Genomic DNA, 11,854 nt, shown 5'->3' with positions numbered 1-11,854 from the left:
GGGGGCTGCAGTAGTGAAAATGATTCGCCAAGAGCAAAATCGGAGACAGTCCTTGTAAAGGGGATTTTTAAGTTAATGGAAACAGAAGTAGAAAATAAGAACTTTTATTGTTTAACACTTAAAGGACATGTAACGGATATATGTTGCTGCTGCCTGGTCCTTAGCGCACAGCAATGTGCATGTACATTGCACTGTACAGTGAGTCTATGAGCTATTAAAAGCTTATTCCATATTCATAGGACAGGGCCTGACTCTCCTCGGTGAACCCTTCAGCCCCCGCCTTCTAAGACATACTCATCTTGGCAGTGACTGCCCGCACAACCAATCATCCACTGAGGCGGGACACCATTGTGGCTGGTGATTGGCTAAGCGGCCCGACACTGCTGAGACACGTACATCTTGGAAGGTGGGCGCCAGAGAGTTTAGCAGGGAGAGTCGGGCCCTGTTTTGAAGATGGGGGGGTACGTATTTAATAGCTGAACAACCCCTTTCACATTTCAAATATACCAGGTTAAACCTTTTTATTGTTGAAAATGCCTCAGACCAATACAAGAAATCCTTGGCCCGACATTTATTGCAGGTCGCAATAACATTTATTTTTTTTTCTTTTATTTTTTTTCTAAATGTGTCCTAATTCTGCCTTCATTTCTTGAAGTGAATTTTTTAAAACTCTTAGGCATCCTATTTAAATAGTTTTTCCTTTACACTATAGTTATCACCTATCCACAGTTGTTAAGTACCTCATAAATGCATCTAAAATATAAAATTTTATTTATTTATTTTTTTGGGACGAGACGCCATGATTAGGTGATTTATTTGTCACTGGATCTCTACAAATCTTTCCTATGCAGGTTACTCTCTGCAGTTCTTCGAGCTTCAGAAGTAGAATCTCGTGCCACAAGGGCGGATTTAACCCATCTTCTCAGCCCCCAAATGGGGAAAGACATTGTCTGGTTTCTGAAACGGTGGGCCAAGACTTATCTCCTTGTGGATGAGAAATTATATGACCAGGTTAGTACATAAATTCATCAGTAGCTGCTATCCCTATGTCTTTGTCTTTATTTCATATTTGTGGTCCTGACCTGTTGATAATCTCTGGTCTTGTAGATCAGTTTGCCATTAAATACAGCATTTGGTGCAGACACAGAAGGATCCCAATGGATCATCGGTTATCTTCTAGAAAAAGTGATCAGCAATCTGTCAGTGTGGAGCTCTGAACAGGAGTTGGCGAATGACACTGTACAACTATTAGTAGCCCTGGTAGAAAGGAGAGAGAGGTAAGTAACCTCTGGCTACCTTTGTTTTTAGAGAGGATCTATTTTATTAAAGGTTGGTATCGTGAAAAACAACTTCTCCTGTGGATAGGGGATAAGTGTCTGATCGCTGTGGTTCTGACCACTGGGACACAATGCTAAGACCCGGCTCTTTAAGTAGAGCACGTGCCGCAGACAGCACACGCTCCATTCATTTCCACTCGTGTCCCTTCAGCTTTCAATTAGAGAATAGTGTGCAGCACGTAACTCTCTCAAAGAGCCAGGATATTTCAAGAGATCACAGTCAATCCTAGTGGATAAGGGGAACATTTTTCTTTTTTCTTTTTTTTTCTTTTTTTTTTAATATACCAGACCACCATATTTTCTATTTCCCATCATTCAATAATTTTAAAGCCTCTTTTCTTAGAAGTCTGCATTGTTCGAATCCCTTGCTAGTCCTCCTGGAAATGTATTAATGAATTGCAATCTGGGTGTTACCTAGTAATAAAAGGGTCTCTAAGATATTGCATTAAGCGCAAAGTGTAAGATGAAAAAAGGGGGAATGTTAACATCTGAATGTCAAGTTCTTAATACATTTCCTAGAGAAATAATAAAGGAATAACATCCTTTATTTCATCCTTTAGTGCAGATTTCTAAGGAAAGGTGCACTTGAAATGTCCTCATGGAGAAAGCAAGTAGTTAATAAAACAGCTTTTTTATTATCTTATAGCAGTGGTCTCCAAACGGTGGCCCTCCAAATTATGTCAATTACAACTCTCAGCATGCCCGGATGGTTATAGTTTTGCAACAGCTGGAGGGTCACAGTTTGGAGGCCACTGTCTTATAGTTGTAATGACTGTAAACTAATAACTTAGAAAACCTTAGTCTGCCAATTTCATAATGCATAAAATATGGTGGACAGATGTATTGGCAACACTAGCAAAATAGATCTGATCCTGATTCACTATTGGCAAAGTTACGGGAATTATATTATTTTAGTGTTTTTTTGGATTCTGACTTGGAGATTATGTTTCCTAGGGCCAATTTAGTAATACAGTGTGAAAACTGGTGGAATCTTGCCAAACAATTTGCACGGAGGAGTCCTCCCTTAAACTACCTGTCCAGCTCTGTACAGAGGACGCTCATGAAGGCTCTGGTACTAGGAGGATTTGCTCACATGGATTCCGAGACGAAACAGCAATACTGGACTGAGGTTAGACCTGATCTGTATTGGCTTTATGTACTGTTTATATCTTTTTTGGCCACTACGACTTTTAGAATATGTATATTCATGCCGTGGTCTTTAGTATTTTGGATTGCTGAATTTTGCCTTTATGCACTGTATCAGTTTTATAGAAGACCACGATATTCAGTCCAGCATCAAAACTGGATACGGTCCAAAATTGAGCCGACCGAGTCACTATCTGACTGTTCATCTTATTCAAATGAATGGGATGCAGAGCACCCTTTGGCAATCAGATCAGCCACCTGAACCACCTCATTGTCGCAGGTGCCGTGATCAATTTTGATCATGGCATCTGAGGGGTTAATGATGGTGTGATCATCAGCAGTCAGGACCCATAGTTTATGATGCTAGCGGAGCTCGTGCACTCAGTTCATAGCCGCCATGGGGACTCCTGGACGTACTTGTACATTCTTAGTCCCAGGGCGTACCTGTGCGTCCTGCGTCCTCTATGGGTTCATTTTTCTAAATGCGTCCTAATTCTATGCTGATCTTTCAAAACTCCTCCCACATGAAGGATAAGGCTTGACACTAGGCAACAAGAAAAGTCGGCCCCTCCCACAGGCAACTGAGCTAATCAGTTTTAGCTTAGTGTCAGAAGGAGGCAGACACAGGTCCTGAGCTCTCCAGACCTGGTCGCTTATTTTTCTTATTTTTGAGTTTAAGGATGTATAGTTAGAATTTTCTCTCTCTCTTTTTAGGTGGGGTCTCAGGAACATAGCGTTCACTGTTTCCCCATTTGGGAAGAAGGGGCACAGGCATAGAGTTATGCACTGTCAACCCCTTCTCGCCACCAGTCAGCACCTTGGGTTGTAGCTCTGGGTTAGTGTCCCCCTACCTTCCCTGCTAGTCTCGCTTTTTCAGCCCGGCATGATGCAGGTGTTTACTAGCTGACTGAAGACCTCATTAGGTAAGTTTTAAAAAGACAAGGTGAGTATTTCTCTCCCTTTCTTTTCAGGTTTCTAGCCCTTCGCAGGATTCTAAACCTCTGTAGCCCCCTATTTGGAGCCCACTACTTTTTATTCTCTCTGGGGACAGTCTCCGGCTCGGCCATTCTGAACATTGGGGACAGAAACAGTGGTGCAGGATATTTTAATATGTGTTTTTACATTATTAAGGACATTTTCACAGCCCTGCTCGATGCCTGCTTTGTGCGCATGCGCCGCATCCATACGCGATGCGACCGGAGCTTCTGTTCTGTCGGTCGTGCTGTTCGTGCACGGCTGACAGCTCTCCTTTCTCCCGGCCGCACTTTCTTTAGTATACATGACATTCAGGAGGCTTTTTAATGATGGCCATGGCGCGTTCTTCTCACTGAGTGTAGCTCCGCCCACTCCCTGCTGTCAAAATTCCCCTTTGAAGCAGCAGGTTCATCTTTACTTCCTACCTTCGCTTCTGCTTGTGTCAAAAGCCCTTTCTGTCTTGGCTTCTCAACTCCGCCAGGGCATTTTGTCCGGGGGCCCCTTTGGAAGATTTGGCGGATCTTGCACTTCAACTCTGCCGGAGACTATTTGTGCTCTGCTTCTATGCAGTTGGCCCGTTGTATGGCTTTTGCCACAGGTATTCTAGTGGCACTTCGTCGTTCCATGTGGCTCAAAGCCCGGGACGCTGATGGCGCTTCCAAGAAATCTCTCACTGAGCTTCCTTTTCCTGGATCTCTACTTTTTGGAAAACACTTGGATGAGATTATCTCGGAGGTGACTGGAGGTAAGATCTCCTTATTACCACAGAATAAGTCTTGCCGTACCGACTCCCGAAGGAAATCGACCTCCTTCTGGTCCTTTCGGTCCTATGGCTTGAGTAGGGCGACCAGACCCGCACCCTCACAGGATAAGAAGGCTCCTTCTTTCAAGACCCGTCCTTCCTGGAAATCTGATAACTGTTCCAGCCGTTTCGCAGCCAAGTCGGGCATCTGTAAGCCTCCCTCTGCCTGAAGGGACGCCCCCACCCGAAGATCCTTCTCGGGTGGGAGGGTGTTTGTCCCTTTTCCAGGACGTTTGGTCCGCCCACATGCAGGACTCTTGGGTCCGAGATGTCCTTTTCAACGGCTATTGGATAGAATTTGCTTCTTTTCCAAGGGATCGCTTTTTTGGTGGATCAAGTAGAGTTTCTGTCCTCGCTGGATATCCGAGATTCCTACCTCCATGTCCCCATTTTCCAAGTACATCAGTGATATCTTCGCTTCGCAGTTCCAGGGGGCCATTTTCAGTTTGTGTCCCTTCCCTTTGGACTGGCCACGGCTCCAAGGGACTTCACCAAGGTCCTGGCGGCAGTGATCGCCATCCTGCGAGCATGGGGTGTGTCCGTGAATCCCTACCTGGATGACCTCCTGGTCAAGGCTCCAACTAGGGCCCAGAATCTGGAGAGTTTCCATCTCACTCTTCAGACCTTGTCCTATTTCGGCTGGGTGATCAATCAGGATAAGTCCAACCTGACTCTCACCCAGTCTCTAATCTTCCTGGGACTCCAGTTCAACGCGGCGACCACCCAGATTCTGCTTCCGCCAGACAAGCGCCTTGCCCTATTTTCAGGAGTTCGGACATCCTTTTCCAGTCTCCGTTCAGTTCTGCATAGAAGTCCTGGGTCGGATGGTGGCGGCCACGGAAGCCGTTCCTTTCGCCCTGTTTCATGATCGCCCTCTTCAAATTTCTCTTCCGTCTCCGCTATCCCTCGATCACAGAATCCTTTTTCCTTCCAGGACTCCGCCAGTCTCTCCTGTGGTGGCTTCGGTCCCCTCTTCTTCGTCAGGGGGCGATCTTTTCTGCCCCTCCACTGGCAGGTCATTACTACGGATTCCAGTCTCATCGGTTGGGGAGGAGTCTTCAGGGACCGGATGTTCCAGGGCCTTTGGTCCTCCCAGGAAGCTCTTTTCCCCATCAACATCCTGGAACTCGGGGCAATCTACCTTTGCCTCCGCCATTGGGAGCGTCTTCGCCAGGACCGTCCTGTTCATTTCCAGTCAGACAACTCCACTGCTGTGGCATATGTCAATCGCCCTGGCGGCACACGAAGCTCAGCGGCGATGGCAGAGGTCTCCAAGATCCTTCTCTGGGCGGAGCTCAGAGTTCCCTCCATGTCGGGGATTCACATACCAGGGGTGAAAAATTGGGTGACGGACTTTCTCAGCTGCTCCTCAACCGACCCCAGCGAGTGGTCTCTTCATCCAGAGGTGTTTGCGGAAATCTGTAACCTCTGGGGCACCCCAAATGTGGACCTGTTTGCGTCCCGCCACAACCATAAAGTTCCACGCTTTGTGCCGAAGTCCTGGGATCCCTTAGCCCTAGCCGTGGACACCCTGGAGATTCTCTGGTCGCACTTCGCCCTCCCCTATCTCTTCCCTCCTCTTCCCTCCTCTTCCTCTCCATCCCAGGGTCCTGAGAAAGCTCAATGTGGAGTTTGTTCCCGCCACTCTCGTGGCTCTGGACTGGCCCAGGCAGGTGTGGTACGCCGACGTGGTTCGCCCTGCCTTAAAGATCCCCTACTCCCCCTTGGGATCTAAATCTGGTTCTCAGTGCCTTGCAGGGTACTCTCTTCCAACCTCTCAGGGACGTTTCTCTTCATCTCCTTTCCTGGAAAGTGGCCTTCCTTCTCACTTCTATTAGGAGGGTTTCAGAGCTGGCAGCCCTCTCTTGCTGCTCTCTCTACCTGGTCTTACACCAGGACAAGGTTGTTTTTCGTCTGGTTCTGTCCTTTTTACCTAAGGTGGTAGCCGCCTTTCACCTAAATGAGATCGTCTTCCTGTCTTTTTGCCCTGCTCATCCGGGGCACGATGGGCTTGATGTGGTACGGGCTGTTCGGATTTACCTCTTTCACTTCTTCCTTTCGCCAGTGTGACTTCTTCTTTGTGCTTATGGAGGGTCGTTGTAAGAGGCTTCCTGCTTTTGAAGGCAACCATTTCACAGTGGATCTGTTCTGCCATTTCGGAAGCTTACCGCTGCAAGGGGAAGACTCCTCCTTTTCAGGATTTTGGATCATTCCACTTGTTCTGTCGGAGCCTCCTGGGCTCTCCGCAATAGGGCTTCAGTCTTGCAAATTTGTAAGGCGGCCACCTAGTCATCTTTACACAGGTACATACCTTTGCATCTGCTGATGCTAGCCTGGGTCGCAAGCGGCTGTGGTCCAGCCTACCACCTAAGTTTAAAAAAAAAACTTTTACCACCCCGGGGACTGCTTTGGTACGTCCCACAGTCTGTGTCCCCCAATGGAGTCGATCGAGAAAAGTAGTTTTTTTTTTTTTTTTTAATGCTTATCGTAAAATCACTTTCTCGGAGGATCCATTGGGGGACACAGCACCCACCCGCTTATTCTGGTGTTCCTGTTTAAGTTACCTGTCCGAGGGTGGTGTTCAGTTAATTTTTAATTCTGTGGTTTCCTCGGACAGCTAATGTTTTTTTCTTGCCTTTCAGTCCTCTCCTACTGCTCTGGGACTAAAACTGAGTAGCCCCAGGTGTCTGTGGGCAGGTATATCCTGCTGGGAGGGACCAACTTTTCTTGTTGACATAGTGTCAAGCCTCCTAGTGGCAGCAGCATATAACCACGGTCTGTGTCCCCCAATGGATCCTCTGAGAAAGTGGTTTTACGGTATGATACAGCAGGTAAAATAAACAAGATTTGTAATTTACTCCCTGTAAAAAAAGAAAAATAAAATAAAATAAAAAGCTTTTTGTCACACTCATGGCCTTATAAATCTGGCCACTAGGGGTCTCCCTTCTGGTCAAGACCACATTCTGTCTGCTCAAATGCACAGACTTTGGTCTCCTGGCAGGAATTGCGGTCTGGCCATAGGCAGTGAATATCACTCACTCTTCCTGCTTCATACACAGGCAGAGAGCGAGTGCTATTCACTGCCTATGGCCAAACTGCACTTCCTGAGTTTTGGTGCTGTGAATGTGCTTTTGAGCAGACAAAATGTGGTCTGGACCAGAAGGGAGACCCATAGTGGCCAGATTTATAAGGCCATGAAAGTGACCTAAAAAGACAGGGAGTAAATTACAAATCTTATTTATTTCACCTTCGTTATCATATGTAAACAAATTATTTTAATGACAGTGCTCATTTAAGTGGAATTGGTGAAGAATTTGATGCAAATTTTTAAGAGGAAGTCTGGAGGAGGATCAATACTAAACAACCAATGGGTTGACTCTCAATTCCCATGTAAAAATTCAGCATGAAAATTACACTTCGATTCTGCTTAAATTCCACTCCAAATTCATTTTGTCAGGAAAAATAAAGTCCCTTTTGGCGTCAATGAGCTTTCACCCGCGAATCCTGTCAGAAGAATGACAATGTTGAATCTTCTGGGGAATAGAATTAACCATCAAAATTCCACTTGCGGAAATTCCTCAGAGCAGCGGAAAGATTATTAAAGCCTTTCATTCAAGGCAGAATTTTAGTGGAATAAGCAAGCAAAGTTACTTGAGTAAATTCCTCAGTGTGTACATACCCTTAGGTGACCATTTAAATGGGTTTTTATTTACACCTACCACAGGTATTAACTGATTGGTGGTGAGCAGAACACGAAGAAGACCCACACCAATCATTAGTCCTATTTTCCCCTGCTGGAATAGAGCCGCAGTTAAGCATGTGCACCACTGCTCAATTCAAAGTCTAGGGGACTGGTAACGATCGCCAAGTACGGCACTCTGCTTTAATGGTCCCCCTTAGAGTTGAATGGAGTAGCATTGTGCAGGCTTAACCACTTGACTGCATTCAAGCAGGGGGTGATGGGACTTTGTCATGATCTCTGGGGTCTCAGTGGTCTGACCCTCACTGGTCAGGCACTTATCACCTATGCTGTGAAAAACAGCTAGTGGATCTATAATAATGAAACGGCTATATGCAAATTGTGCTTCCATCTGACTGTGTGTCTCTATAACAGGTTTTGCAGCCTTTACAACAGAGATTTTTGAATGTGATAAATCAAGAAAACTTCCAGCAAATTTGCCAAGAGGAGGAGGTGAAGCAGGAGATCACAGCCACACTAGAAGCCCTCTGCGGAATCGCAGAAGCCACGCAGATAGACAATGTGGCCATCCTCTTCAATTTCCTTATGGACTTTTTAACGAATTGCATTGGGTTAATGGAGGTCTATAAAAACACCCCAGAGACTGTGAACCTTATTATAGAAGTTTTTGTAGAAGTTGCACATAAACAGATTTGTTACCTTGGAGAGGTAAGTCCTGACGCCCCATGATGTTTAGTCCGGGACAGGCTGTCTATTACAGTGCATCATTGGTTGCCATGTCTTATTCATTGGCATCAGATGCAGAGGCTGGTGTAACTTGCTACGTGGCAGATTATTTTATAAATGTGGAAATAGGCTTGGTTTAACTGTGTGTTTTGGAGGTGGTTTTTTGAAGCTTATTTTCTTACATTTTTATACATATTTGATGGATACAGTGTAACCTCTTTGAGAAAACCATCCCCTTAACCAGACCAATTTTCAGCCTGATTATATATTATACATACTGGCCACTTTGCAGTTTTAGGTGGTTGTCTCAAAGAGTATACATTGTATTAGGAATGTATTTATTTTTTTTTTTTTTCCCCATTGATTTCAATGAAAGCATTGGATGCATAAGTCTAGGTTCACACTACAGAACTTCTGACCAGAATTCCGCTTAGGGATTCAGACAGAATCTCCATTGCAATTGCTGGCAATTGGATTCCGCTGGACTGTGCACATTACGGAATTTCAGTGGCGGACGTTCAGCCACTGAAATTCTGCCACCAAAAGGATGGTATTGTCCATTCATCAGGGGGAATCCAATGTCCGCACAGACAGATTTCAGCGTGGCCGCACTCTGAATCTCCAGCCAGAAACTCTGTAGTGTGAACCCAGCCTTAACACTTGCAAAGAATGGACATGTTGCTGCTTTTTAACACAACTGAAATTCCCCCACTGAATAAACCTGTTCTTCTTTTGTTAGACTACAGAACAAAATACATTGCTGTCTGTGTCGGCTGGAAATTCAGTAGTGTGCATAGACAATTGGGCTTGATGCCTCATGGCCACGGTCTGTGCACACATCAACTAACATTTGCTGTCACAACAACCACTAGAAATCGAGTGGCCTGGGCTGATAAAACGTTTTGTCCTGCTGCTGTATTTATCTTTAGGGCATTTACTTATTTTCTATAATTGAAATCTTGTAGGGGTTTTTAGTTTCTAAAAGGCCAAAAATTGTATATGAATGGTAAAGATTAGTTGTCCATAAAACAACGATGAATGAAGTGGTAGATGACGAATTTTCTTCTTTCTATTGCATACATTTTTATCATCCTTTCTTTACTGAAATGTAAGTGAATGTAGAGATTATAAAAAGAGAAATAGCCAGCACAACTACCTAATACACGGGTGCACGCTGTTGTGGCAAATACAAAGTATACAAAAAAGAAGGTTGCAGCAGCAGCACTCTTGGTCAAAAGATGGAGGCTCTTAGCGCACTTTTTGATCAAAACATGTCCCCCATCCACCACACATAGGTGGCCTCATTTCAGATGGGACCCTAACACTCGTTTCACTCACCTCTGCTGGGCAATATGGCCTCTGACTGGGTGACATGCTGGATCCACTATCTATTTAAAAAACCTCCTGTGAACCAGGGAGGGGTGCACGGCTAGAGAGGGTGCCACTCCCCCTAAATTGCATAGCAAAAACAAAAAGAAAAATAGCCAGCACAGCTACCTAATACATGGGTGCACGCTGCTTTGGCAAATACAAAGTATACAAAAAAGAAGGTTGCAGCAGCAATTTAGGGGGAGTGGCACCCTCTGTAGCCATGCACCCCTCCCTGTTTCACAGGTTTTTTTTTTTTATTGATTGAGGATCCAGCATGTCACCCAGTCAGAGGCTATATGCCCAGCAGTGGTGAGTGAAGTGAGTGGTCATCTGAAATGGCCACCTCCGCGTTTTTGACCCTCCATTTTTTTGACCAAGAGTGTGGCTGCAGCCGCCTTTTTTGTATACAATGTAGAAATTATGTATGACATTTGGCATTGTGACTAGAGATTATTGAACTTGAAATATGAAGCTTTGCAGCAGCGGTCAATTTGCTTGGTCTAGAAAGTGTTTCCAATTCACAAGTGCTAGGATTCCCTAAGAAAGTCATACAAGGTCTTACCAACAAACTGGAGCACCATGTAAGGAGGATGCCCCCACATCCCTATAGGTACAAGAAAAAGGTTATAAAGAGGTCCCTATTGTCACACCTTAGTGTTTTCTGTCCCTACAGGAATGGGTCACAGAGGCAAAGGAAACTAATTAAAAAAAATAAAAAATTTGGGTAATAAAATTGAATGTTATAATAATTTTCTAGACAAAAATTTATTTTCCCCCCGGCTGATTGAGCTTTGGATTTGGTTATTTATACTGTAAGTTCGCTCGCCTCTAGTGGTGACCTCAATGCTTGCATCAAAATCATCAATATCAAGAGTTATGTCTTATTCATCTCCAGTCTAAAGCCATGAATCTGTATGAAGCTTGTCTGACCCTGCTCCAAGTATATTCCAAAAACAATCTGGGAAGAAAACGTATAGATGTAACCGCAGAGGAGGATCAGTATCAGGACCTCCTGCTTATCATGGAACTGCTCACTAATCTGCTATCGAAGGAGTTCATTGACTTCAGTGACACAGGTATGACCCGCTCCACAACGAGGGCGCTCTTCAGAAAGCTTCATCAGCAGCTTCTGGTTATATTATTCGTTTACCTCTAGCGATGCAGCTTGTGTTTAAGGGGAACACTGCTATCTAGATGCTCCCCAAACAGATGTTCTGCAGCAGCTGAGATGTATCTTAAGAAATGATTTGCCCTCTATTATAACTAAAGACATTTGAGTCACTTCTGACGTTTTGTCACAAGACTCTTTGGTGATCTATATAAAGTTTTTCAGACTGCTAAGGCTTTATGTAACATGTCCTTTATTATTGCAGATGAAGTTTTTCGGCCCCATGAGCAAGGACAAGCGACAAACAGGCCGGTGTCTGCAGCCGATGTAGTTTTATATGGTGTCAATATTGTGCTGCCATTAATGTCACAAGACTTGCTGAAGGTTTGTATGTCTTCACCTTCATGTACTTCATTACTTTTTATAGAAGTGATGTAATCCTGAGGTTCATGACACCCGTATTGTCTCTCCACAGTTCCCATCACTTTGTAATCAATACTACAAGCTCATCACGTTTATATGTGAAATTTTCCCGGAGAAAATTCCGCAGCTTCCGGAAGATCTGTTCAAGAGCCTCATGTACTCTCTTGAGCTAGGGATGACTTCGTATCCTTTCTGTAGAAGGTTGTGTGTCACCATCACAATTCAGGCCTCTGTACAGGTTTGAGCATTTCTGCTGCTTTGTTTGG

General features: G+C 44.7%; 1 protein-coding gene across 4 annotated transcripts in view; it reads left to right on the top strand.

Annotated features, from left to right (window-relative positions):
• The window catches only part of XPO4 (exportin 4), a 150,166-nt gene that overhangs the window by 125,035 nt on the left and 13,277 nt on the right, over nucleotides 1-11,854 (top strand). For all 4 annotated transcript variants that reach the window (XM_056561726.1, XM_056561727.1, XM_056561724.1 and 1 more), the window contains exons 14-20: nucleotides 852-1,011; nucleotides 1,108-1,277; nucleotides 2,292-2,466; nucleotides 8,375-8,668; nucleotides 10,953-11,133; nucleotides 11,431-11,549; nucleotides 11,641-11,771. In XM_056561726.1, the coding sequence (XP_056417701.1) occupies nucleotides 852-1,011; nucleotides 1,108-1,277; nucleotides 2,292-2,466; nucleotides 8,375-8,668; nucleotides 10,953-11,133; nucleotides 11,431-11,549; nucleotides 11,641-11,771 (1,230 nt within the window). The remainder of the gene's footprint in view (nucleotides 1-851; nucleotides 1,012-1,107; nucleotides 1,278-2,291; nucleotides 2,467-8,374; nucleotides 8,669-10,952; nucleotides 11,134-11,430; nucleotides 11,550-11,640; nucleotides 11,772-11,854) is intronic.

This window comes from Hyla sarda, chromosome 2 (genome assembly GCF_029499605.1).
Source record: "Hyla sarda isolate aHylSar1 chromosome 2, aHylSar1.hap1, whole genome shotgun sequence".
Taxonomy (NCBI): domain Eukaryota; kingdom Metazoa; phylum Chordata; class Amphibia; order Anura; family Hylidae; genus Hyla; species Hyla sarda.
This window is presented reverse-complemented; position numbering and strand designations above follow the sequence as displayed.